At 35.8% G+C, this 26,697-nt stretch overlaps 3 protein-coding genes and 1 long non-coding RNA gene across 5 annotated transcripts; 1 reads left to right on the forward strand and 3 right to left on the reverse strand.

The window, feature by feature from the left end:
- Window positions 1–1,025: 1,025 nt before the first annotated feature.
- LOC111794097 (TIP41-like protein) lies at window positions 1,026–4,527 on the reverse strand. Its single transcript, XM_023676232.1, has 8 exons — window positions 4,222–4,527; window positions 3,233–3,418; window positions 2,707–2,797; window positions 2,298–2,414; window positions 2,119–2,178; window positions 1,976–2,017; window positions 1,683–1,811; window positions 1,026–1,337 (listed from the first exon to the last, which is right to left on the reverse strand). The coding sequence occupies exons 1-8, from the start codon at window positions 4,359–4,361 to the stop codon at window positions 1,227–1,229; spliced, it is 876 nt and encodes a 291-aa protein (XP_023532000.1). The 5' UTR covers window positions 4,362–4,527; the 3' UTR covers window positions 1,026–1,226.
- A 1,936-nt stretch (window positions 4,528–6,463) lies between these two features.
- Window positions 6,464–9,727, reverse strand: LOC111793621 (cyclin-A3-1-like). Its single transcript, XM_023675581.1, has 7 exons — window positions 9,341–9,727; window positions 8,317–8,561; window positions 8,154–8,229; window positions 7,642–7,715; window positions 7,362–7,545; window positions 7,089–7,223; window positions 6,464–6,737 (listed from the first exon to the last, which is right to left on the reverse strand). Exons 1-7 carry the CDS (start codon window positions 9,614–9,616, stop codon window positions 6,639–6,641), a joined length of 1,089 nt encoding a protein of 362 aa, XP_023531349.1. The 5' UTR covers window positions 9,617–9,727; the 3' UTR covers window positions 6,464–6,638.
- A 4,614-nt stretch (window positions 9,728–14,341) lies between these two features.
- On the forward strand, window positions 14,342–19,558 carry LOC111793513. 2 transcript variants are annotated; one of them, XR_002814941.1, is made up of 7 exons: window positions 14,342–14,656; window positions 15,225–15,430; window positions 15,756–16,047; window positions 16,547–16,654; window positions 17,821–18,065; window positions 18,865–19,076; window positions 19,294–19,558. XR_002814941.1 is itself a non-coding variant. In XM_023675425.1 (6 exons), the coding sequence occupies exons 1-6, from the start codon at window positions 14,429–14,431 to the stop codon at window positions 18,989–18,991; spliced, it is 1,206 nt and encodes a 401-aa protein (XP_023531193.1). In that variant the 5' UTR covers window positions 14,342–14,428; the 3' UTR covers window positions 18,992–19,253. The 2 variants fall into 2 exon arrangements, 1 of the variants encoding a protein (XP_023531193.1); XM_023675425.1 differs by lacking the exon at window positions 19,294–19,558 and having other exon boundaries at window positions 18,865–19,253.
- Window positions 19,559–22,638: 3,080 nt separating this feature from the next.
- LOC111792582 lies at window positions 22,639–24,120 on the reverse strand. The gene is made up of 2 exons (XR_002814822.1): window positions 23,887–24,120; window positions 22,639–23,026 (listed from the first exon to the last, which is right to left on the reverse strand). It is a non-coding gene; the product is annotated as an uncharacterized LOC111792582 (long non-coding RNA).
- Between the last annotated feature and the right edge of the window lie 2,577 nt (window positions 24,121–26,697).

Here is a 26,697-nt window from a genome sequence, read left to right on the forward strand (position 1 = left end):
ATTTATTCCAAAAATACTAACGTTCAAATGGTTTTAAAAATATCTTTTTCTTTACAATAAAATATAAAAATTGATGTGACAATTGACGTGAAAAAATTAAAAAAAAAAACATTAGTGATATCACTTACGAATAGACTAAGGTCATAGTTACTATTCATTTCATTTAAAAAGATATCGATAAAAAATCATTAATTTTTACATTGTTGTCACGTCAACTTACGTGAATGATGTGCAATTATGTTGTGTACATCTTCCAATTTTTACACATTGATCGTTACTCGTTTTCCAGTGTATTAGTAAAAGAGTAAAATCTTTTTTTTTTTTCAAAATTTATGAGCATAATTCAAACTGAACTTATCCTAAAGTTCATTAGTAAAAGAGTAAAATCTTTTTTTTTTTTCAAAATTTATGAGCATAATTCAAACTTGACTTATCCTAAAGTTCAATGTACTCCGTTTACGAAGGGAAAAAAAAAATAGGCAAAAACCTATACGAAAACTTTGGTTAAAGGTAAGTTTGAAAATTCATCATTAGTTTCTATCTTTAACATTTTCTTAGTTAAGACAATAGGATAGGATAGGGAGACAGTCCTAATGTAGCAATAAATAAATATAATCTACCTAAGTGCCGACAAAACGGAAAGTATTATGGTACGTCGTCCTTCCCTGAAATGGAACTTTCATGCTGGAGCAAGAACTAGGGTGAAAGTGGAAGAATAGAAAACCACATAAATACCTTTGCTTTGCTTTTTTTTTCCTTTGTAGTTAAAAAAGAATTTAGTTTCTATGGTTTTAATAGTTAAAATTTCACTCGAAAATGACTATTTATGAAGATTTTATCGAATGATAGGATGAGTTTGTGCCCTACCTACAGAGAAAAACTAGTGGATTAGGCCATGGGTTTGACCTATGAATTGGCCACTCAATTCTGATCCAACTACAAAGCTGCCAGAAGATATTATGTTCATAGATTTTGTTTGGAAATGCTTCCTAGAGTAGTCTTTTCTAAGTTATGCAATTTTGGGGGGAGGAAATAGAAGTATTTTCCAATATCCTTTACCTTGTTTATGTTTTGAACTTTTCCAGTTTCCTTTCCACAAAATGTAAACAAGTTTAACGTATCCAACATAAGCCATGGAATACATACTTGAAAGTAGAGGACTTCAACAACAACATGCATGAGGAAATGCTAATTCGACTAGAATGATGGCAAGCCAATTTACATGATTATAGTTTACCAGAAACTCTAAGCTTTTGGGTCTTCTGCATAATGATCGGGAGTCTGTCGCAGATGATGCTCGGATCGTTGTAGGCAGCAGAATCAGTCGGGTATCCTTTCTGCAAATCGTTTCGGTGATTTAGAGAATGTTGATGGATAAAAACATCATCAAATTGTATAAGACAACTGAAATTATGAGCTTATGGAAAGAGGTTAAATAGACTATCATAGCAAGACTAAAAGACTTCGCCTTTTTCTAGCATGTATTCACATTTTGCTTCTAACATGTCTATGCATAATATTATGATTTCGAAATTAAAATCGAGCACGCACGTTTATATTCATTTTCACGATGTTCACAAAGGATGATATTTTTAGAAAGAGAAGCTTTCCCAAGGGTTAATATTTTATATTTTGAGTTGACACATTTTTCCCTAATACAACAAGCAAGCCAATGAACTTACTTCAGCTAGAGCTTGAAACTTAGCCTCTCTCCAGCAACTTTCTCGAAGAATTATCGGATTTTCACTGTTGCTAAATACGCAATGCAGACGAGTGTCCCTTAGTCTCATAAGCACTCCATCAACTCTAAGCTGAACATACAGAGGTAGAAGGGAAGAGAAATAGTAAGCAAAAGAACTAAAATTGATATTGTCGTAACATTCTCTCATAAAAATGCTAAGACAATGATAAGTGGGTTAAGTGGTTTACAGATTCTTAAACAAATGGTTATTAAATGATCAGAAAATCAACTTACCCAGAAACGTAGAAGAAGAAACCAGCAACTTGGCATGACTCTCTAGAAAATCAAAACATAAAAATACAAGCCCATGTTGATATCATAATACTTTAATAAGAACATTATTTTCATACTAGTAACATCAGAATTTGGTAACTTACCACTTTAACTGTTAAAAGTGATATACCATTGTCAGCCAACTCATCCTCATATAAGATTACCTGTTGAGTTCCATGCACAGTTTGGTCATGAGAGGAAAGAATCTACCAAGAGCGGAGGATAAAAGAAAAGTATATACAGAATACTTTTATTTATATGTTCTATACTTGATGATTCCCACCTCATCATAAAAGAGAATAGGCTCCTTCAGTGAGAGTGAGACTAAATCAATTTTCTCATTGCTGTCCTCCCAACAAAGACCATTATTCTCTGCAGATGTTTTCTCTTCTCCTCCATGCTGATCAGAAAAGAAAATACTATTACTGACACAGCAGAATGCAAAGAATACAGCAACAGAGAATGATTGCATTCTTCAGTTTATAAATTAAATGCCCTTGTAATCACATTAGCTATTCAAATTGATGCTGCAAAGCCAAGGAACCAACGTCGAAGGGGGCGATAAAGAAGAAAATTCCAACCCCCTAAAAGATTAATAGGTCAGAAAATTCCACAACCAATGGAAGTTAGTCAAGCACTCGATTCAACCAGAAACCACAGCTTTGAGAGGCATATAGGACAAAAGAACATACCTTCTCTGCATTTATTTCAATTGTTTCACTCCCAGAATATGGCGTTGTAAATGTATAATCATAATCCAATATCACCTGTTGGAAAGGTTTGCTGCAAATTCAGAAAATTGTCAGACCCTACAATGATATATTCTATCCATCAAGAAAAACTTTCATCAGATGTAGGAAATAATTTACAGAAAAATAGACAGACCGAAGAGCCATAAATTTAATTTATCCCAGAAGAAAGTGCCAGTAAACACTTGAATCATTTAATGTTTATCTTTGACAACTAAAGATACTAGCATTTAAATTCAAAGGGATTAATTGCTATGCATTAGCATCCCTTCAAAGAATCAAGTCCTTCCACCATGATTTCCCTAAGATGCCTACAGACCAAGACAGATAAACCAAATGGAAGTGGCCCTAAATTTCACCAGCCGCTAAATTATAAACATCATAAAGTAATGTATAACTATGACTTCTTAACATAAATCTAATAATACTTTCCAGCCATGGATCAACAAGAAAGAAAAATAGTCGTTACCTTCTGAATTTCCATTGTGCAGCTGCAGGAACTTCAACAGGAGGCAGAGCTTCCTTTTTCCACCCAGCTAGAGCATCAAAGGCATTGAAATAAATTTTAATTCCAGTTTCCATATGCTTGAGAACTAACGAACTGTCACCGAACACCATCTCTGGCAAGTGAGACGTCTGAAGTTTCTGCTCCCATCTACAAGCAGATTGAGTGATATTATTCAAAGTGCAACTGTTCTTCGACATTTTTTATTTTTTTGTGTGCATGTCTAGGGGATCATCTCAACTGAAACTACAATGAATAAAGGTAGTCAATTCCTTACTAAGAGTACAAATTGAACCATTAACTTTTAGCAACAACAAAAGAACATCCAACAATTTGTGCGCCCTCCGTTTCNCTCTACTAAGAGCACAAATTGAACCATTAACTTTTAGCAACAACAAAAGAACATCCAACAATTTGTGCGCCCTCCGTTTCCATTTCTTAATAGAACTTAAAACCGATCACTACATCCTCCTTATAGAACACCTCGGAACAGAAAATAATCTGTGGACGTTCTATTCATGATAAAGAACAATATTATATCATCCAAAGCCTAAAATCTACAGCAATAGTAGTTCAAAATAATGCTATATACAGTATAAAGTATGAAAATAAAGCTATGGCTTGACAGCTACAACAACTCGTATCACAGTTTGAAATTTAAGTTACGAATTCGTAGTCACAGATATCTGCCATCACAAACACATAAACCTACGCTTAGAAATTAAAATTGAAGCACAACTGAGGCAAACGATGCATTTAATTGCAGTGATAAAAAGCAAATTAAATTCAAGAAAGACAAAAGCGGACTCCAAAGCAAGAGCAACTGTTTGATTTCACAGCGCAATCGATTTCCATAGTTCGGAGAAGTAAAGAAGTTCAATTTAGAAGGAGCCACCATTCTTTCGAAAATCAGTAATAGATATCATATATAAAGAGATAGAAAAAGAAAGTACTGCTCAAAATTGGAGGACGTAAGAATGGAGCGGTTGTGAGTCTCGATCTCCCAACCATGGATACGGATACCTCGCCGTCCGTCGATCAGGAGCTCAGCTCCGGCGGCTTTCAATTCCTTCTCGTCCAGTTCAACTTCCATTACGACACGCAATCGGCGGTGGTAGATTTCGGACCTGCTTCTTCAATTTCTTCCGTCTTTGTTGCGTCTCCGTTCCGCCAGTTCGACGAACAATAGGATCGTCGGGTTGACGCGGGTCCACCTTAGGGCTTATGCTAGAGACGATGCAAGAATTTGTCCTAAAGTTTTGAGGTATTTTTTAAATAAAATTTAATGTTTGCAATAAAAAAATATATTTTATGTATTATTGAAACAAAATTTATAATTTAAAAATATTTTAAAAAATATTTATATGGTTTAAAAGGAAAAAGATTTAAATATTATAGTCGAGAACGAGAACGATAATAATTTATTTTTTAGGTCTAATGTGTGCTAACTGCTAAGTACAGTCATTTGAAAGTATGTAAACGCTAACAAGAGTGTGATAATGATGTAGCAAATTTTGTTATCACTTGAAAACGAATTGCAAATATTAGAATGAACATAGAAAGTTAAGAATATTGTCTTACTCATGGGGTGTCGAGGTCGAGTAGGTTAGTGCTATGCACTCAAATGGTTGGTCGAAATTTGTTCGGTATTCATTTGAATCTATCTTTTTAAGAGAAAAAAATCAAAAGGAAGCATGAGCATGCTTTCCAAATAATAATAAACGTCAAATCTTTTGTCGTTTATTTCTTTTAGGAGAGAAGATTTGATCGATTGTACTCGTGCCAACCATTAATGTTAAACGTATCACTTATGTATGGGTGTTTCTCTAGTTGAACGGTGAATCTAGAGAGAGAAAAATGGACGATGCACAAAGCATTGATGGCAAGAATTATATCCAATGACAATCTAATCAAACTGTGTGTTTACTCTATAGAAACGAGTAAATTCAGTTAGATAGAGGAAGTATCCTATAAGTAAGCCATTAAAAAGTAGTGTCAATTTTTTTAACGATGGGTATTAAAGTCGAGCTAACATAGCTTATTGTGGTAGAACTTCCAATGGTTGTTGTTCGGGAAGCTTATACGTAGAGTGCATTCTTCACAAAAATGTTAAAAGTTAACTTGTTTTTTAAAGAAATGAGAAGCTAAATTTATGATACACGTGTTAAGAACTACGACTCTGTACAATAGTATGATATTATCCACTTTGAGCATACCAATGGAGATTTATTCCTTTACTTGTAAACTTGTGAACTTATGATCATTTCCTTAATCAACCAATGTGAGACTCGCTCTCAACAATTCTCAACAATCCAACAATCCTCCCCTCAAACAAAGTAGTTCATAGAGTCTCCCCTGAGACCTATAAAGACCTCGAACAGTCTCTCCTTAATCGAGGCTCGACTTCTTCTCTGGAGCCCTCGAACGAAGTAGATCATTCCCTTAATTAGCCAATGTGAGACTCCTTCCCAACAACCCTTAGCAATCCTTTCCTCGAACAAAGTAGACCATAGAGTCTTCCTTGAGGCCTATGAAATCCTCGAACAACCTCCCCTTAATTGAAGCTCGACTTCTTCTCTAGAGCCCTCGAACAAAGTATATCCCTTTATTCAACACTTGGGTCACTTTCGACTACACCTCCAAAACTCACAATTTCTTTGTAACAAAGTATATCCCTTTACTCAACACTTGGGTCACTTTCGGCTACACCTCCAAAACTCACAATTTCTTTGTTGACATTTAAGAATTCTATTGACACGATATAATTAAAAACATAACTATAATACCATGTTAAGAATCACGACTCTTCACACTTGGAGCATAAACTCTCGTAACTTTGCTTTTGGTTTCCTCAAAAGGCCTTTTACCAATGAAGATATATTCCTTAACATACATATATACATGAATTCGTATGTATTTTAGATGTGTCTTTTGGAGTATTATACAAAGTGATCCATTTCCCTTGTTCGTAATCAAGTAAAGCAAAGCACTTTAATAGAATGATCTTCTCCATGTGTGATCTTGAGTATTCTCATAAAGCTCATTGACATTGCCAATACCATATATATACTACTAATACAGTTGCAAAGTTGAACTTATAAATTTGAGCAATTTTTCTCCAAAATTCTTGAAGTGATTTCATTAAACTTTATCATTATAATTCGCTTAATAGCAGCTTAAAAAGTGCAAGAACTATTTCAACTATAAGAACTTTCATTATGATTCAATTGCATTCTTACAGTGAAGAGAGAGAGAGAGGGGTATCTTCTATCTAACTAGCAACAAATTCTCATTATTTGTGCATGGTTACTGTGCATGTTATGCTAGCCAAGGGAAAAGGAATGGCTTAAGCTTCAAGGTAATCAAACAGTTAAGTTCTCAAGAACCTGTTGAATGATTGCTTGTCAATGTCCTCAAAGTAATATGCAGGAATTTCTGAGGGAGAAGATAACTCGGCCACACACTTGAACTGAAAAATGAAAAGACATCATTAAATACTATTAGAAGATGAACTATAAAAACAAAAGCTTATCTTTTTTTTCTTTACAAGAGATGAATGTTGGCTTCGTTTATGTAAAACCAGAGAAATTTGGATTAATACCCATATCAAATTGCTAATAAAATCAAAACAATCCTACAAGTTTCCACAATAATACCATACTTTGGGTATAAGCCTTGATGAATTTAATTTTAAAAGATGGTGCCCCTAACTAATATACATATGCACTCACCACGTTAGTTTTAATCTTTTCAGTTTCCTATCAGTGTATACGTTTCAACTCAAAAGAATAAGCAAAATAACTAAATGTGTACACATTACCTTATGCTGCTTATACTTGGTTCTTATTGCTTGTAAAGAGCTTCCTTTTCTATTTAATTGCAAGCGATGAATGGCAAGAATGCATTCCTTCAGTTCAGATGGTCTGTAACCGGAGTAATGTTGCAACGCTAAACACTGCAAGACGTGATCAAGCAACAAAGTTTGTCATCGCTTGAAAAACATAATATCATATTTATGACGAAGTTAGCAAGAAACATTGCCAAACTATATTCATAAATGGGTTATTAATCAAGCTACGAACATATCTCTTACCCAAGGATGTTCATCTGGTTGAATTGTGAATCTAGAAAGAAAAATAGCTGATGCAGCGACCATTGATGGTAAGAACTGTACAAAACGGTGATCTAACAAACTTAGCTCCGCAAGGTAACAACTCAAAAACTCGAATTGCAAGTCTGGAGCCTTCCAATTTTCCAAAGAAACTTTTGTGAATATTCTGTAAGAGGGCAACAATGAGTTAATCGCATATAGAGAAAAGAAGAAATATATGTTTTTAGGTACTAAATATAAGATAGTTGAAGAGCATTCTTGCCTGAGAAAATTTTTTATGGTGGGGGCACCTTCACAGCTCAAGAATTTGCGTACTTCTCTCTCCATACTCAATACCTGCAGATTAAACAAAACCAGATAACACACTTCGTCAGTTATCATGGCCTACCAACTCACCTATTAGTTGTATGATCTTCAAGAAGAAATGTGGGAAAGAATTGGAATTTAATATCAAAAAACAATTATGAATAATAAAAGTATGAACATAATACTAGCAATGATACTTATAACTTGGGAACAATTTAGTTAGGATTTATATTTATATGGGTGATGTTATTATTTGGGATTATGGATATTTCATCTACGTTTATAATGAATATTGTGAATATTGATCGACTTTAATATAGATATAGAGACATGGCAGATGGATAGGTTCTTCCTTGTATTGTACTAATCTTAGGAAAAACGGGAATGCCAGATGCTTACAGTGCCAAAATATTAGAAGCGAAAGCACAAATTAAGACATGAAAGACATTGAAAGGAGTAGGTGAATACCTGTTCTTTGGTATATGTATTGTCTGTTATATAGCAGAAGTCTTCAACATTTGGAGGATTGATCTCTTCATACTTTCTACAGAACCCAATCAATATAAAAATGAGATTTAGAACGAATGCCATAAATATGATCAAATAAAACAAGTGGGTTTTAGGTAATTACGATGCAAGAAGCATGCAACAAACACCAAGAAGCTGCAGCTTGCTTTTGTCAACAGCTTGCGAGGATAAGTATATGTCCATATGTGATATAGTGAGATATAGGGTGTCCGATACAAGCTTGTATTCTTCAGCAACCTCTACTAACCAATCCACAAGAATTTCTCGCATATAAGTGAAACTTAAAATGGAATCACCATTTTGAGCCTTTACGATGTTATTGGGCAGTACCTTCATGTGCAGTTCCATCTAATTCACGCAAGGAAATAATTAGTTGGATCAAATATATCGAAAGTTGAAAATCTTAAATTTGAGGATTATTATTTTGATAAAATAATGGGATTAATTATGGCATTGCTTTGTTTGAACGCGTTGATAGATGAGGAAACTGGCAAGGCAGGAATATGAACATACATACTTCACTTGTGAAAAAAACTTCTGATTCTGAATGCATTATAGAAAAATGTTTCTAATCCGAATAGTGAAATTGAGCCAGAAAATTGTGTTTCGAAACATTGTCCCAAATCCAAACAAAAATATTCGAGAAAGAACCTATCCTGCCCTAGGATAATTTTGGAACTCCCAAGCACGAGAAATTCCATCCAAACATATAGCAGAAGCAACAGTCGAAAAAAAATTAAATAACAATTAGTAGCGAGAAATCTCAAATTATCGATAATTTATGTATCGTCAAGGAACATGATAACGATGAAACTATTAAAATGCTGGAAGAAAAGAAATCTGAATCCTCAGTTCATAAAACCACTTCGATCGCCGAGAACTAGCAAAACCGGTAAGTAAAATTCAAGACATCGAAAAGACATCGCAATCCGCAGTCAGTTCATACAACCACTTCACTACACACAATATCTCGACCACAGAAAACTTGCCAAACGGATATTTAAAACCAAGACAAAGTAAAGATATCGCAATCCGCAGTTAATATAATCACTTCACCATACACATTATCGCGAACACAAAAAAACTAGCCAAACCGATATCTAAAGACACGGAAGCAGAATCCATACCTCCAGAGATCGAAGGTGGTTATAGATGCTAGATGCAGAACGACACTTTTTAGAACAATCAACAGAGATTCCATCGGGACGTTCCTCCTCGTCCATATCCTTATCCGTCATCTCCTGATCAGAAAGCGAGCACTGTCTGGTATTGAAGATCAACGAGTTGGTGATCTCGCCAAGCGCCACTCTCTTATTGGCGGAGGCCAGTTGCAGAGAATGATCCTCTAAGTCGCGCTTCTTCGAAGTTCGGACGGAGGGCTTGAGGTACTCCGACGCGTCCATGGGAGACGAAACGAATCCGATTCCGAGCGGCGGAGAGATGATGAGGAAGTTGCAGAGTTTGCCGCAGAAGGAATCCGGAGGAGGAGGAGGGGGAGGAGAACGAGAATCTGGGAATCCATTGGAAGCGGAATGGAGTTATGAAATAGAGAGGAAGAGGAGGGAGAAATACCGCCATTTTCATGAATTTCAAATCCATTTGTTGCCGCTTTCTGAGCTACTCGCGGTTGGCGATAGTAGCGAAAATTTAGACAAAATTGCGCCATATCATTTTTTTTTTTTTTTTTTTTTCCTTTTTTTAATTTAGATAAATAAAGAATATTGCTTTATCCAATAATCTATTTTATTTTATTTTTAAAAAGTTCTTTATTTTCTTGTGATAAAATAAATATTCGTAAAACAAAATAAATAAATTTATTCATTTCATAATAATATAGTATGAATATTCAATTATCCTATCATAAAATATATATATAATATTTTTTTTATTTGAAACTACTGGTTAATATAAATATATATATAATAACCACTTATATTAGTATTATTAATAAGGTGTTGGTATATTATTGAATGGTTTTTTTTTTCAATTCACATATTATATTTAATGTTTTTATCTCTTAATTGAAAAAAAATATGAATAAATAAATATATTTTATCTTAATTGTTTTTACTAAAGAAAATTTTAATTAAGTTTAAGGATCTATTTTTATATTTATTTTAAAAAAAAAAGTTTTAGTCGAGTTTTTTAAAAATTAAAAAATATTTTAAAAAATATTTTATTGGGTAATTCTTAGTCCCTACCGTATATTGTTTTTTTTTTATTTTTTAAATAAGATTATTATTTGATTAAATTGTAAAAATCATTATTATATAGTGCAACCCAACTATAAGTTGGATTAGATTATTATTTTATTTTTTATTTTTTGAAAAATTGATTATTTGAATAGGTTTGTGGTAGATATTTTTTAAGTTAGTTACCCAACCATTGTTGGGATATGGATAGCCTATGTAAAAATTTGATAGAAATATATACAATAATAATAGATATTATGTGGTAAAAATATATATGGTAGATATTTCATAAAGATATATTAGAGATATATTTGATAGATATTTCGTAAAAATCGAGTATATGTTATATATATATATATATAACATATATTTCGTATAGATTTGGTAAATTCTTCCGATGTACTTTTTTTTCATTCTCTATATTCTGTCTAGGTGCCAATGAAACCCTTAGTCAATATTCCTCCTTAAATTTTCTTTCTCCTATTCTTTGTGTGATTTGATCGAGTGTGTGCATTGTTGTGCGATTTGATCGAGTGTGTGCATTGTTGTGCGATTTAATCGAGTTGTGCATTGTTGTGCGATTTGATCGAGTGTGTGCATTGTTGTGCGATTTGATCGAGTGTGTGCATTGTTGTGCGATTTGATCGAGTGTGTGTACTGTTGTGCGATTCGATCGAGTGTGTGCACTGTTGTGCGATTTGATCGAGTGTGTGCATTGTTGTGCGATCCTAAAAATTGGTATCAGAGCGAGGCGAAATTCACCATGATCTGTGAAGATGGAAAATTCAAAAATTGGAATTGAAAAGTTTGATGGATCCAATTTTAGTTCCTGGAAGATGCAGATTGAAGAAAGATCTTCACGAACCTCTATTGAGGGTGAAGCCAGATACCATGACCATGGAGCAGTGGAAGCTCAAGGATTGTAAGGCCCTAAGGTTGATCCGGTTGACGCTGTCAAGAAACATGGCATTTAACATCACAGAGTTTTGGAAGGTTTGAAATCTGTTGATATGAATCCTTGTGAGAACTATCTTATGAGCTAACAGAAATGAATTAGCTTCACAAAGATTGTCAGGGAACTGAAGAAAGTAGCACTGGAAATGGTCCATACAACCGTTTGGGGACCATCTCCAGTTCCATCCCTTAGTGGATCAAAGTTTTACGTCACCTTCATCGATGATTTTAGTAGGAAGGTATGGATTTATTTCTTGAAACACAAGTCATATGTGTTTGCCACTTTCAATGAAATGGAAAGCTGAAGTTGAAAATCAGACCGGCTTGAAGATCAATTGTCTAAGGTCTGATAATGGAGAAGAGTACGATGATTCATAATTCAAAGCATTTTGTGCCGTTGAGGGAATTCAATTAATGAAGACAATTACCGGTAAAACAAAGACAAAATGGTGTTGTTAAAAGAATGAACAGAACATTGAATGAGCAGGCAAAGAGTATGAGAATTCATTCTAGATTGCCAAAGACATTCTGGGTCGATGCTGTAAATACAACAATCTACATGATCAATAGAGGGCCGTCAGTACCCTTGGAGTTCATAGGAAAAAAAACTCAAGTACTCTCACTTGATAACTTTTGGTTGTACTGCGTATGTTCGTGTTGATCCAGAGAAGAGTGACAGCGTTAGCCTATGAAGTGCTATCTCATAGGCTATGATTTTTTGACATGTTCGGGTACAAATTTGGGGGTGACAAGAATAGAAAAGTTCTGAGATATTGTGACGTGACTTTTGATGAAAATTTCTTGTAGAAGAACAAAAGAAGAAAGGCTACGAGACAACAAAGTAAGTGAGAGTAAACTCTTGAGACTGTTGCTGAGGAATCAGATGTGAAGCAAGTGGGAGCAAACCATGGATGATGGGATGTCTACGCTTCAGAAATGCGTTAAGATTCTTCAGGTAGATAGTTAGTGTCATGCAGTTGGTGAGGAACTCGGTCTATCATTCCAAGACAAAACACAGAAGGCGATACCATTTCACTCGAAAGTTAGTGGAAGATGGTGATGTGTTTGGAGGAGATAGAGGGTGCAAAGAATCCAGCAAACACGTTGTGTTGATCTTGGAACATTGAGATTGTGCAAAGCCTCAAGGGATACGGTATTACGGTGCAGATTGAGAATGAAATTCTTAGTTGACTGGATCAGTCTCATGGGAGATTGCTAGGATATGAAGCCCGATGCCTATTTCCGTTTTAGGAAATAAATGATTATAATAATGCATCACGAGGTATAACATATGTTTTCTTAACCACGGGATTTCATGCATATGTATGATCATGAAAAATGAGTGTTTGGGTAGATTAGAAATGAACGTCTCATTTATGCAGCGGAAATATTGGATACGACTTAAATTTTACTTCGAACTAAACAAAACCAAAGGTTAAGTAAACGTACATTAAATAAATATAAAAAAGTTATGGCGAGCCTTTAGTCTTCTTGTGCCAACTACTCCAACCGTTGAATCTCCTCCGAAAAAAAATATCCACCGACTTAAATACAAGTAAACTTGGATTAGGCTGTTAACTCTATTCAGATTGCTCATGTAATAACGGTGACCTTCTATTTTTTTTTTTTTTTTAATGCTATGAAATGTTTATGTTATGGATCTTGTTGTGACTTTCATGTCGTATGATGCATAATATTTCTATATGATATGCCATGTAAATCATGGTACTTGATTAGTTCAGGTTTATGAAATGATGAATGTACGGTTTTCATCATACGTTTATGGCATGATTTAAAGTTTTGAGATCCAACATCGATTGGGGAAGAGAACGAAACATTCTTTATAAGGGTGTGAAAACCTGTCCCTAGTAGACGCGTTTTAAAAACGTTGAGGGGAAATTCGAAAGAGAACCTAAATAGAACAATATTTGCTAGCGGTGGGCTTGAGTAATTATAAATGGTATTAGAGGCAAACATCGGACGATGTACCAACGAGGAGGCTGAGCCCTAAAGGGGGATGGACACGAGGCAGTGTGCTAGCAAGGAAGCTGGGCCACAAAAGGGGGTGGATTAGGGGTCCCCCCATCAATTGGAGAAGAGAACGAGTGCCAGCAACGACACAAAGCCTTGAAGGGGGTATGTGAGATCCCACATCGGTTAGGGAGGAGAACAAAACATTCTTTATAAAGGTGTGGAAACCTCCCCTAAGAAATCCCAAAGAGAACAATATCTACCAGCAGTGAACCTAGGCCGTTACAAAAGCTATGACGATTTTATGCATTGTCACATGCATCAGAATACTTATTTGTTATGATAGGTATAGACGCATACATTATGATATCTATGTTTGTATTAATATCATGCGGGTTCCTTTTCCTTCGTGGCCCCGATAGCATGAGCGTGCGCTAACTGAAGGGCTGACTCAGGGGTGTGGATAGCCTGCCTGATGAGTTCATGTGCAGATAAATGTCCAATCCGATGAATTTTTTTTTTTTTTTTTTTATAGAAGAATAGATTCCTTCATGATTGCATTTACATGCATTTTTCAACTTTAATAATGGAGTTACTTACCGAGTATTCTTAAAATACTCAAATAACATGATACTCTTATTTCTCGGGTAAAAGTAAGACACCCTTGTACGAATGACGACATCCCGATAACAACCATGTGAAACCCTAATTTTCTATCTGGGGCCATACTCTTAGTTTTGAGGTAAAGGTAAGACACCCTTGTATGAATGACGACATCCCGGTGACATCCCAGCAACGACCATGTGAATAATGTGGAATCCAGTTAATAATGTAACAACCCTAATTTTCTATCTGGGCCGTGTCGAGAATCTCTAATTCTTATCTTAATTAATTGTCAAATTATGGAATTAAAAAATAAAAAATAAAAAGGGATAATTTCAACGGTTGAGACAGCAAGGCGAGCCGAAGAAGAGACAATTCTCCAATCAAATTTCTCCATCTTAATTGTGGCTGCAGTTAAATGGTGCACACGCAGTAGCCAGCAGGTTGAAGAAGAGGGAGACCGAGAAGTGGTTGAGGTTGTGGCTCTCCTTGCCGATGGCAACCTTCACCTCTTCTCTCTCGCTCCCTCTGCAACTCCGGCCCTCCTCATCACGCTCTCCTCGCCAATTTTCTTCTCCCCCACCCTCGCTTTCCTTCCCTCTTATTCGTTCCTCCTCTAAATTCCCCTGCCGATTCTCAGCCCTAACCATCTCCTCCTCTTTGGACTCCTCCTCCGATGACTTCGATCATGGCAAGCACTCGAATCCGCCATTTTCATCCAAGGTCAGATTCATTCTTCTAAGATTCTGTTCTGTTGCTTATGGAATTAGCTTTTATTTAGATTTATTCTATTGGAACACGTTGAATACAGAGCGTGAGAACAGATTGATTCTTTGCATACCAGTAGTTTTTTTAATTTGCTGTTGTTTATTTGGTTTGAGTTCTCTTCCATTGGATTAAGTGGAAGAAAGTAGTTCTGGTTTTTCTGTGATTCGATTCAGTTGCCTATTGAATTAGCTTGCATTTAGTTCTGTGTTGGTAGAATGATTAACTGTGCTGGTACTTCGTGATATTTGTCATGTGATCGTCAAATCAAGCTACTTCATGTGATTAGGCTTCAATTTTTCTGTTGTGTGGGTACAACTCTTGCCCTACATACCAGTTAGCACGAACTCTACATATGTTCTTACTTATTTTACTATGTGATGTATTGTTTAATAAATAAGGGGATTTCACTACAATTTTTAAGCTACTAAAGTTTTTTAGATCTAATTTTTGTTGCATGTGATGAATTTTTATATGTTTTCAGCATAAAATTCTTTAGTTGACAGTTTGTGTTTTCATTTTTCAGAAATCAGTTCTCTCATCTTTGATACAAGAGATAGAGCCATTAGATGTAAGCATAATTCAAAAAGATGTTCCACCGACCACTGTGGATGCTATGAAAAGGACTATCTCTGGCATGCTGGGCTTACTTCCATCTGACCAGTTTCAAGTTTTGGTTGAGGCTTTATGGGAACCAGTTTCTAAGTTATTAGTTTCTTCAATAATGACTGGGTTAGTTGACTGCCCTAATTTGTGTCTTTCTGATTTCTGAGATTCCTTGAGAAGACAGAGAAGACCAACTTTTTTCACAGGAAAATTTGTATGTTTTTGTTGTAACGATTAAGCATCGTTAACCGTTTCATATGATATGATTTTAAAAAAAACTCATTTTAACACATGATGGCTACTGATAGAGTTGAGTTGAGTCATCAATGTCTTCATTTCTGATACCAATTCATCCATGAAGAATGTGATATTTACTTTCTCCTTTCTAATTCCTACTACGTGTTAGCACATTTTGATGGTAATTCTCTTTGTTCTTCTGATGGTATTTCAGGTACACATTGCGTAATGCTGAATATAGACTCTGCCTTGAAAGAAATCTTGACTTTGATGATGGAAATAACGACAAACAAACAAATGATGATTGTAGAGTTGATCTACATGAAATATTGCTTGACAGTGCTAATTCGGAGAACATTTTAGATGAAAATGAGGCTTCTTCCAAATGCGAGGAATTTTTGGATGAACCGTATGAAAACCTTAATATTCAAGGCATTGGTGAAACTTCTCCTGAAGTTCAACAGCATATTCTTCATTTAAAGTTACAATTATCTTCAATTAAAAAGGTATATATCCTTGTAAGTTTGGGGAGTCTCTCTACTTTATTTAACAAACCCAGCCCCAAATGAGTTAATCATAATCATGCGCCGTTTTTAGGTAATGATTTTAGGCGAATTTATCATATTAATCATTGGGTAACGGCGACAGCTCTAAATTTATTTGGCTATTTGCAACTGGCACATTCAATTTTTCTGTTAAATCTAGTGGAGCCTGCTTGGCTTGGAGTGTAAAACTCAGTCCAGCAATTGACTTACTTTGCTGAGAAAAAATGGAAGGATCTTTTCATCAGAGATATTGTCTTTCTACCATGGTTCTTGACTTATTGTTCTAACCTCTGTTCTCTTTGTTGTATATATATATAGATTGACCAATATCCCATTAGTTCATCTAGGAATATATATATATATATATATATATTGACTAACATCCCATTAGTTCATCTAGGAACTTTCTGTCTTCCATTTCTAATATACTTTCTTACGTCCCTGTGTTAATTTGTTGAAGGAACTCCATGAAGTCAAGAGAAAAAGTGCTGCTCTTCAGATGCAGCAGTTTGTTGGCGAGGAGAAAAATGATCTGTTGGACTATCTGCGATCATTACAGCCAGAAAAGGTGCGTTGATTTTTACAGAACAGTCAAACCCTGGTTGTCAATTTAAGATCTTCTAGATGACGTGTGCAGTACACACATAACTACTATGAAGACATTTACTGAACTTTGTAATATAGGCTCACCTTCATATTTGTCAAAGTAGCGTGCTATTTATATGTTTATTGAAATTTTGCTTTTGGTTGTTCATGTGAAGTTTGCTGTATCCTTCTTTTATTTTATTAAGGATTAGGAATGTGCAAGAAAATGTTTTCTTATTCCGCATATTTTCACAATAGTTGATACAAGGCAGTGCATGGCATGACAAGGAGCAAATGTTAGATTGTTTTTTTAATTCCCTCTCAAATATAAAAAGGTTGAAAATATTGAAAAAAACAATATATGGAAAAAAAAAAAAAGTCTTCTGTCTAGTACAACCCGACTATTGACGATAAATTATTGTGGTTCTTCCACCGTAAGTTATAATTGGCATGATATCTAATCAACCTATTTCCTCAACTTGCTCAACATTTAGAAATACTGCTGCTTCTGTTGATAGTCTCTGTAGCATGGCTATTGGTCATTATAATTTTGAAATCTTATCAATGGATAAATCATGTAGAAGTTCAAACTATTCTGGTCTGAGCTTCTAGATTTATCCAAGAATCCAAGTTGTTTACCAACCTTGAGCTCCTTCCTTGATTGACTTCAACAAGGATGAAATGTTTGCATTCCATCCATGCTTATCAATTTTCTTCTAACTCGTGTCATGGGTGTATAGGTAAGAGGTTTGGCTTTTGGCTAAATAGTTGGACTCCGTAGTGCAACTTATCAGGTTGAATAACACAGAATGATTTTTGTTTCTCCTTTTACATTTTTGAAGCATATATTGTTTCATTATTTTAATTCTACAAGATTGTATGCCTTCGTATTTTTATCTACGCTGGTTCTTTCGACCTCGGAGACCCACTCGCTCTCACATGTACCCACCCACCCACACACACACACACACACACACACAGTTTGTGAATACGTGGATGCTACTCTTTTACAGGGAACATGTTCAATTTATTGATTTGCTCTACCCTGTTGGGAGGGGGCGATGAGCATGCATGAGATTGTGGATCACGTTTATGTTTGGCTTTATTATGATTTTTCCTTGGCTTACTTCAATTAGTTATGATAAACAGGTGGCTGAGCTCTCTGAACCTACATCCCCTGATTTAAAAGAAGCCATACATTCTGTTGTCCACGGACTTCTTGCAACCCTTTCCCCAAAGATTCATTCCAAAGTTCCTTCTCAATCAGAAAATATTGGAACGGGCACGACAGATATTGGTAATGAAGATTGTGCAGAACTTGTTGAGAATACTTCTCTCCAATTCCAGCCCCTCTTAACATTAACACGAGACTACCTGGCTCGTCTACTTTTCTGGTTAGACAACTTCTCGTGTTCTTATTTTTCATTGTGTGCATGTTATGTACAATAGTGCACTATGTTTAAAATATTTGGCTGGAACAAAAAAAATGTAACCGCCCAAGCCTACTACTAGCAGATATTGTCCTCTTTAAACTTTTCTTTTCGAGTTTTCCCTTAAGGTTTTTAAAACGTGTATGCTAGGGAGAGGTTTCCACACCCTTATAAAGAATGTTTCGTTTTCCTCCCTAATTGACGTGGGATCTCACAATTCACCCCCTTCGAGGCCCAGCGTCCTAACTGACACTCGTTCCCTTCCCCAATTGATGTGGGACCCCCATCCACCCCCATTTGGGGCCTAGCGTCCTTGCTGGCACACTGCCTCGTGTCCACCCCCTTCGGGGCTCAGCCTCCTCGCTGACACACCACCTCGTGTCCATCCCCTTCTAGGGCTCAGCCTCCTTGCTGGCACATTGCCTTGTGTCTGGCTCTGATACTATTTGTAACCGCCCAAATCCACTACTATCAGATATTATCCTCTTTGGACTTTCCCTTACGGGCTTCCCCTCAAAGCTTTTAAAATGCGTCTGATAGTGAGAGGTTTCCACACCCTTATAAAAAAAAATATTTCTTTCTCTCCAACCAGTGTGAGATCTCAGAGAAAATCTGACCATGCAGTTTGTTTCATGGGAAAAAAAAGGTCTTTTCTGCATAATTCTTGAGAAAATCCTGCTGATTTATTTCTTAAGCCTTCAACTGGATGGAGTTTGTGTGCGGTTCTGCTATTTCTTAATATTGCACCAATTTTGTATTAAAGGTGTATGCTGTTGGGGCATTACATGAGAGGCCTGGAATACAGGATGGAGTTGATGAACCTTCTTTCCCTTTCAAGCAATGTTGAAAATGCTTCAGGTGGCGTGACCAGTGATGACTTTTCTTCATAGTGTTGAGGGCGACAGTGACAGAGTTCTGAGGGGTGGGTGGGGCTTCGATATCTTCTGGAAGTATATATACAGCTTTCAAGTAAAGGTGATTATTCTTTTTTCCTTTCTTTTTGTTGGTTATTTTCCCTAGTGAATATAGATTTTGTTTTCCTTTTCTTTCTTTATTTGTTTGGCACACCACACCAAAACATTGTACAAGTACAAATCTTTATTGTCAACTCTAGTAGAAGTCTAATTGATTAAAGCTTTTTATTTAAGTTCATTACTCTAGTAGAAGTTTTTATTTAAGTTCATTCTTCCAGAAGTCAAAGCTCGTCCCCAGTCAAGGCTCGTCCCCAATCAATATTGGATCAAACAATAGGGGGCCGTAGCAGGATTGCTTGGTTAAGTTCTCCCACATAGCGTCAAGGAATCAAAGCAATCCTAAGATCGTATGTTTCTTAGTGTTGTTTTGTCTTGAGTTAGACCCAAAGTCGAATTTATGTATCTTGTAAAGATTTGCTTACCAGATATCATGTTTCAGCCTTAAACACCGAGTCAATCTTATAGCCCTTGCTTTGTTCTCGAGTCAGGGGCCTTTTCTTGCCGGCATAAAGAAACAAACATCTATTTACCTAGAAAAAGATAAGAGGTATTTTAAGTTTATTAATCTCGTCAGGAACGTTGACTTAATCTAAACCCATATTATTATATATAGTCTTAGGTTTTTCAATCCTAGCTTGTCCATGTGTTAGAAGAATTAAAATTCTTGAAATCTCTCTCACTTGCGGTCACTTGTGAATTTGACTCCATCAGAATTTCCAGATTTCTAAACCAGTTTTTGATTCTTTTCCATTTTCTTTGAATTGTCATGACGTTCTCTATACAACTCAAATTAATTTAGTTTATTCATGACAATGGTGGACTTAATCCATATTTACTAAGATATTTTTCTCATAAGTTTTTAGTCAATCCCAACATAATCAAGTTCAAAGATTACCAAAAACTAAAAGTTACGAATTTTTTTTTTTTTAACCGGAATTCAACTTTTCATTCCAATTCAACTCTGACTTCTTTGGGAGAGTGCAAAATATGAACATACTAAAAATTCATAACTTAATCCTAAGAAAAATTCTCGAATTTGAACGAAAATCGGAATCAAGAATCTGAAAATCATACCTTTCGTTCTTCCTTAATTCTTGACGGAATTGAGTGATTCCACCCAAGATGGGTCTCTTAAGGCCAGTGAACAATTCTTGTGAAGAAACTTCATCGAAATTTCAGACTTTAGACAGATCGTTTGGAGATGATTCCTACTTTCTCATGTTTCCATGTTTGTTTTTAAGCCCTTGTCGTCATAAGTGGCAAGAGAGAAAATGGAGGAGAGAACGGTGGCCGGGGATTACACTGACGGATCTGGAAGTGAAAGTCGGGCAGAGAAGAAGACGTTCGCGGGTAAGAAGCGAAGTCGAGTAAGACTTCAAGCCCGGTCAACATTAATACCCAACCTACGCACAACCTCACGCCTAGCATTTTTCCAGCCTAAACGCTCACAATTGGCCTAACCCAGCGAACACCGTAGCCCAATAAGACGCCTTTTGGAATCCGCACCTTGACCCGAAAAATCGAGCCCTCGACCCGCGTTACCTATCCGACCTTACACGTGTGGCGTGTGCATACCAAGCCATCCCCCAAACCTCGGTTCACCTTCAGCTCGATCGAGCCATTCTTCCAGCCCTCGACTCACCGTGACTCAACGACTCCATCAGTCAGCTTGACGACATATTCAGCTCGGGTTGCACACTTTGGTATCGATTCCTACGTTTACGACCATTTGAGAGCTGTTTTGACCTTATTGTTGGCATTTAGGTCAGCATGATCCTTGCTCAATTTAAATTATTTTGAGCTACAAACTTGAATTCTTTGATATTTTAGGTAAGTTAAAGTTTCCTAATATATTTTAATACGATATCATGAGTTCCACAAGGTTGAAACCAACTTTGAGGAACAAAATCGAGCTTTCAAAATATTTAGTGATTGGCTTAAGCCGACCATGTAAGTGACTGTACTGAGCTTTGGTAATATTTAATGACTCTGGTTTAGGTCAACCATGTAAGTGGCTTTAGTGAGCTTTGAAAACATGTAGTGACTCTAGTTTAGGCCAACTATGTAGGTAGCTCTAGTATCGACTTAGTTAGATGAATGGTATAATGTATAATGACACGTGCTCCGTGGCCCCTCCACGTGTCATATGTATCAATGATATCCTATGCTATGTAAATTATGTCATGTATATAAGCCAAGTTATAATGTGACTATGCTATGTTGTATAAAATGTTATGATATTGCAATTTTATAATGCATAAATCTCCATGGATCATGTCATGAAAGCTACGCTGGGTATGAAAGAATTGACATAGATTATATATGCATAATTCACATACTCAGTATGTTATAGATGAATGGAAGTTTGACTTGCATCATAAATTATGCCATGATTCTAATTTATGGGGATTTCATATATATTTATTTGTCATGCGCATCGGGATATTTTATCGTTATGATGAGTACGAACGAGTATATTACCACTCACGACATTTATGTTCATCATGATGTTAAGCGGGCCCTTTCCCTTAGTGATGTCCGACACAGCTCATTAGCAAGTGTTAGCCCAATGAGCCAAGCCCAGGGTGTGTGCGAACCTGTCTGGTGGGCCTATCTATGTTCACATGCGTGGACTAGTTGTATAGAAATACTACACATCCAATCTTACTTTGATTGAAAAGCTACTTAAGGCCATGTCATGATGTTTTTAAATGATAGGTCCCACCATTTTACATGTGTTTGCATTTTTCGACCCCAATAATAGAGTTACTTATTGAGTACTTCTTAAAATACTCAAACCACGTACTATTCTTATTTTTTAGGTAAAGGTAAGACACCTCTGCACCGATGACAATGTCGGGACGAAGACCATGAAATCAGCCCTAGGGTAGTTACATTTTTATCTTTTTGTAGCCCTTCGGTTAGATTAGGGCATTGATTTATTTTTCCTATTCATTTCAAATGGTACGTTATTTATTCACGCTTTACTATTTTGCCTGTGTTGTTTTAAAGGTTTTACTAAGAACATTTAAGTCAATAACATTGTTTGAAATAATTTTAAATAATTTTAAATAAATGCTTCTGCACTTAAGAGTCATGTCATGCATGAGGCAACGAGAAAAATAGGTCCTTAGAGAAAAAATGCAAGTCCATTATACGTCAAATAGTTAGTGGCACAAATTTTTAGAAGAAACTCATGAATTTGGTATTGAAATCGTTCGTTTCTACTTAAGCCCTCTTAGTCCTTATATCCCTACAATGTTCGTGTGAGGAGAAGGAGATAAAGAAGATTCATGGTAAGTTACTTGAAGAGGGTTGCTCAACTCCAAAATCTCCTAAACTAAAGCGCGTACGAACCGATCATAGCATTTCATTGATGAAAAAGAGCTTTTGAGGACAACAGGCAGACAGTGATTGATGACTCCGTATTGCAGTTGCCAGATTACACGTTTTAAGTTATCCGGAAGGAATGGAATGACTAATTATGGCCTTCCCGTATGGCCGGCGAATCCGTGAAAACCCCACAATAAAGAGTGATTTAAAGAATCTCGAAAGAGACCGGAAAAAAAAATAACATTCTTACGATTCTTATGGAATAAAAGCGCAAACAGCATTACATTTCTTAGTTACATACCATAAATACACATTGTTTATCAAACCAACCAAACTTCACTCACAAACTCTCAACCTTTAATACTCAAATTCAAACACAAAATTATTTGGTCTCTTGGAAGGTTGGTATTAAAGGGACAATGCCACAATGGCCTTAAAATCAAGGGCACTTGGCCCTGCCCCTAAGGGTGTGCACATGGCTATAGCAAGGGCAGTGGCGCTTCCCATAAGCCCCCGGCACACACTTGCATTTACCGCAACATATTCTGCAATACTTCATGCACTTACGCTTCAGCTTCGCGTGCGAGCACCTCTTCCTGCACGGTCTCGTGCACACGTCTTGCCCCGACCCCAACACATTCCATGTATCATCACTCGAGTCAGTTTTACTCTTATGATTCAACTTTTTATTTGTTTCATTTTCATTAACGCTAGCTAACATAATTTGAACTCATTCTTTTATTATTTTTTATAAGTTTCGATGTGACCATTAAACTCATAAAAAAGTTTAACAGATGTTCGGGAATTCTGTAGAAACACTTTTTTAGATCTAACCCATTTGTTACAATTGTAAATTTTGTAACTTAAACAACTTTTATTGAACTGAACTTAATAAAAGTATATATTTTAAAATTAATAATAAATTTAAACTAACCCCATAACTCAACTCAAATTATATCGATCAAGTTAAGATTAATTTGATTTTCCGTGTAATCAAATTTTTTGAACGATAGAAGTTTAATAAACAGCTAACAGATATTATCTTTTTGGGTTTTTCCTCTCGGACTTCTTCTCAAAGTTTTTAAAACGTGTTGATTAGGGAGAAGTTTCCGCACCCTTATAAAGAGTGTTTCGTGTTGAGAATTATTGGGAATGAGTCCCACATTGATTAATTTAGTGGAAGATCATGAGTTTATAAGAGAAGGATACTATCTTCACTGGAACGCCTAAAACAAAGGTATGAGAGCTTATGTTCAAACTGGACCCGATACAGGAATACTATCATACCATTGTGGAGAGTCGTGATTCCTAACATCTCGTTCTCCTCCCAACCGGACGTGGGGAAAAGAACAGAGATCCGGGTGCATTATATTAAGGTAAATAGCCATTAGATTTGAGTAAAAAAACAGGCATGAAGTTGAAAGCTTAGATTGAAGGAGAGAAAATGGAAGATGGAAGAGTTAAAAGAGAGAAAGTACCTGCGCTGGCCATGGCGGTTTCCATGAAAGAAGCACTTAAGAGAAGAAAACATAAGAAGCAACCCACAATCAAGATCTGACCTCTCATCTTCTTCCTTTCAACGCCACGAACCAATCCTCGACACTACACTCACTTCTCCCACTCCGTGTTTTTGTTTTTAAACAAGAACGCTGAGCGTAGATCCATTTAAAATTAGTGTTACAATCTAATCCTACCCGACTCTACTTTTAAAATTAAAATAAGGTAGAAAATATTGAAATTTGAGGAATGTTATTTTAATATAATGTTTTATTAACCAACACGATGTTTGATGAGTTGGGTTTAATTAATTATTGAATAAAAAATAAATAATATTTTATTTGTTTTTTTTTATTTAAAAAAAAAAGTGTGGGTGGGGTAAGTAAAATTAATGTAAAGACAGAGAGAACAGCTGTATTGAGTGGGTGTGAAGAGAGGGGATCTATGCGATGTGTCGGTGAGGAGTCAGGATGGACCCTCCTCCAACACACTCTCTTTCTCTTATTATTTACACTATTTTCCCCATTTTCTTTCTCTCTTTTTCTTACCTAATATTCTTTTCTTTGAGGGTTAATCTGCAAAAAACAACACTTGTTGAGGAAGAAAGGAAATAAAAGAATCAAACAAAGAAAATTAGGTTTAGATACTATTTTTTGTTGCCATACTCGTCGTTCTTGGTTCATTTTGGATCATGTACTTTCGGAGAAACGTTTATTTTGGTCTATGAACTTTTGGGTTTGGTACATTTTGAGATTTCTACTTTTAAAAAGTGATAACGTTTGGTTATACACATCAAACACATAAATCACAGATCAATCGCATGCACACGTAATTAGGTTATGGAGTTTGTTGCTTATTTATATCTTATTCAATGGTTATACTTAGTAAAGCTATGAATAGTAAACTACATAGGAAGTAAATTGTCATAGTAAACAATTATAGCTAGTAGATAGTTATATATATATATATATACTTGATTAGACTGCTTTGAAAATGTATTTTTTGTATTCTCTCTTATTATACACACTTGAAGTCATCAATATAAACTTCTAGCCAATCTTGCTCCTTGCATTTTTCTCTCTCCTATTTTTTGTGTTCATCAAAATCGAGTATGTTCGTTGTTGTGCGATCATAACAACTGGTAACAGAGCTAGGCGAGATTCACCACGATCTGTGAAGATGGAAAACTCAAATATTGGAATTGAGAAGTTTGATGGATTTGATTTTGGTTTCTTGAAGATGTAGATTGAAGATTATATGTACCAAAGATTTTCACAAACCCCTGTCTGAGGTGAAGGCGGATACCATGACTACGTAGCTGTGAAAGTTCAAGGATCGAAAAACCCTAAGGTTGATCCGGTTAATGCTGTCAAGAAACTTGGTGTTCAACATCATCTAGGAGAAGACAATGTCAGATCTATTGAAGGCGTTGTCGAATATGTACGAAAATCGGTTATTGTATTTGATGCGGAGATTATTCAATCTATAAATGTATGAAGGTGAATATGTTGCAGATCATATAAATAAATTCGATATGATTGTAAGTCAATTAAGCTCAGTAAGAATTAATTTCGAAGATGAAATTAAAGCACTAGTTTTGATGTCATTCTTACCCGAGTCTTAAGATATTGTTGTTACTATGATCAACAATTCTCAAGGATCTGAGAAAAGTTCGATAAAATTCGAGATCTAGTTCTCAGCGAAAGTATTCGCAAACGAGAAATTGAGGAATCATAAGAAAACGCTCTTAGTGTTGATCGAAGGGGAAGAAGTAAATCAAAAGGCCCAAACAAAATGACCGATCAAAATCAAAGAATCGGAGAAAATCTCCAAATAGACCAAACGTATCGTGTTAGAATTGTTGAGAAAAATAACACTGTCTAACAGATTGTACAAAACAGAAAAAGAAACAGGATCACAAATCTGGAGATGATGATGATTCTATATATTCAGCCGAAGATATTGAGGATGCTTTAATCCCTAGTGTGGAAAGTTCGACTGAATTTTGGATTTTGGATTCAGGTGCATCATTTCATTCGTCTCCAATTAGTAATAGATGTGATGATTCTGTATAAAAAATGCACGAGGTCCCTCTAATTTCTCTTCTTTGAAACGTCTTTTTGACCCAACCTTAGTTTCATCATATTAGTAATACATGTGCGATAACTATCTATCTTAACATCATCATTAATCTTTTATAGGGTTGTGTCTTAGGTCGATTTCTCTACAAAATGCAATATGTCATTCATAATATGCATCTTGACTTAATATGGAAGCAGCGTAATCATTTAAGGAATTATGATCATGCTTCGTCATTGTCATACACCATCATCATACATTGTCAAATACATCACAACCATCATAACATGTCATCGTCATGCATCATCATCATACATCGTCAAGTACATCATAAGCATCATCATATAACTCATACATCATATGTCATAATTATAAAGCATACAGGACATGCGTCGGTGCCACTGGCACGTGTTGATCATACAACAAACAAGTATCTAGCCTATCCTATAGTAAGTGGTTGGTCTTAGCTGGCATTCTCCCTAAATTAATATACGTTAGCTCCCGTTCCTCGAAAGCTGCTCCAAACGTCACCAGAGTTCGTTTTCTATTAGATCGTTCGTCACATTTCGTTAGTATTTCACAATTTAATAATAATTCAACTTACATATGTGAAATACTGCATTAAAACGACCAACCGATTCGAGCGGCTGAGCTGAAGAAGCCGCTCGCTGTAGGTGTGCCACGTGGCACAAAAGAGGCCAACGCTGTGCAGG

Source organism: Cucurbita pepo, chromosome LG04 (genome assembly GCF_002806865.2).
Source record: "Cucurbita pepo subsp. pepo cultivar mu-cu-16 chromosome LG04, ASM280686v2, whole genome shotgun sequence".
NCBI lineage: Eukaryota > Viridiplantae > Streptophyta > Magnoliopsida > Cucurbitales > Cucurbitaceae > Cucurbita > Cucurbita pepo.

Coding starts and splice junctions, on each gene's coding strand:
- LOC111793513 (XM_023675425.1), top strand. CDS start 14,429: ATGGCAACCTTCACCTCTTCTCTCTCGCTCCCTCTGCAACTCCGGCCC. Junction 14,657..15,224: donor ATCCGCCATTTTCATCCAAG/GTCAGATTCATT, acceptor TTCATTTTTCAG/AAATCAGTTCTCTCATCTTT. Junction 16,655..17,820: donor GATCATTACAGCCAGAAAAG/GTGCGTTGATTT, acceptor TATGATAAACAG/GTGGCTGAGCTCTCTGAACC.
- LOC111793621 (XM_023675581.1), bottom strand. CDS start 9,616: ATGGACGCGTCGGAGTACCTCAAGCCCTCCGTCCGAACTTCGAAGAAG. Junction 8,230..8,316: donor TGTTGCATGCTTCTTGCATC/GTAATTACCTAA, acceptor TGGGTTCTGTAG/AAAGTATGAAGAGATCAATC. Junction 6,738..7,088: donor CCAAGTATAAGCAGCATAAG/GTAATGTGTACA, acceptor TTCATTTTTCAG/TTCAAGTGTGTGGCCGAGTT.
- LOC111794097 (XM_023676232.1), bottom strand. CDS start 4,361: ATGGAAGTTGAACTGGACGAGAAGGAATTGAAAGCCGCCGGAGCTGAG. Junction 2,798..3,232: donor GCACAATGGAAATTCAGAAG/GTAACGACTATT, acceptor CTGAATTTGCAG/CAAACCTTTCCAACAGGTGA. Junction 2,018..2,118: donor CACTTTTAACAGTTAAAGTG/GTAAGTTACCAA, acceptor TTGATTTTCTAG/AGAGTCATGCCAAGTTGCTG.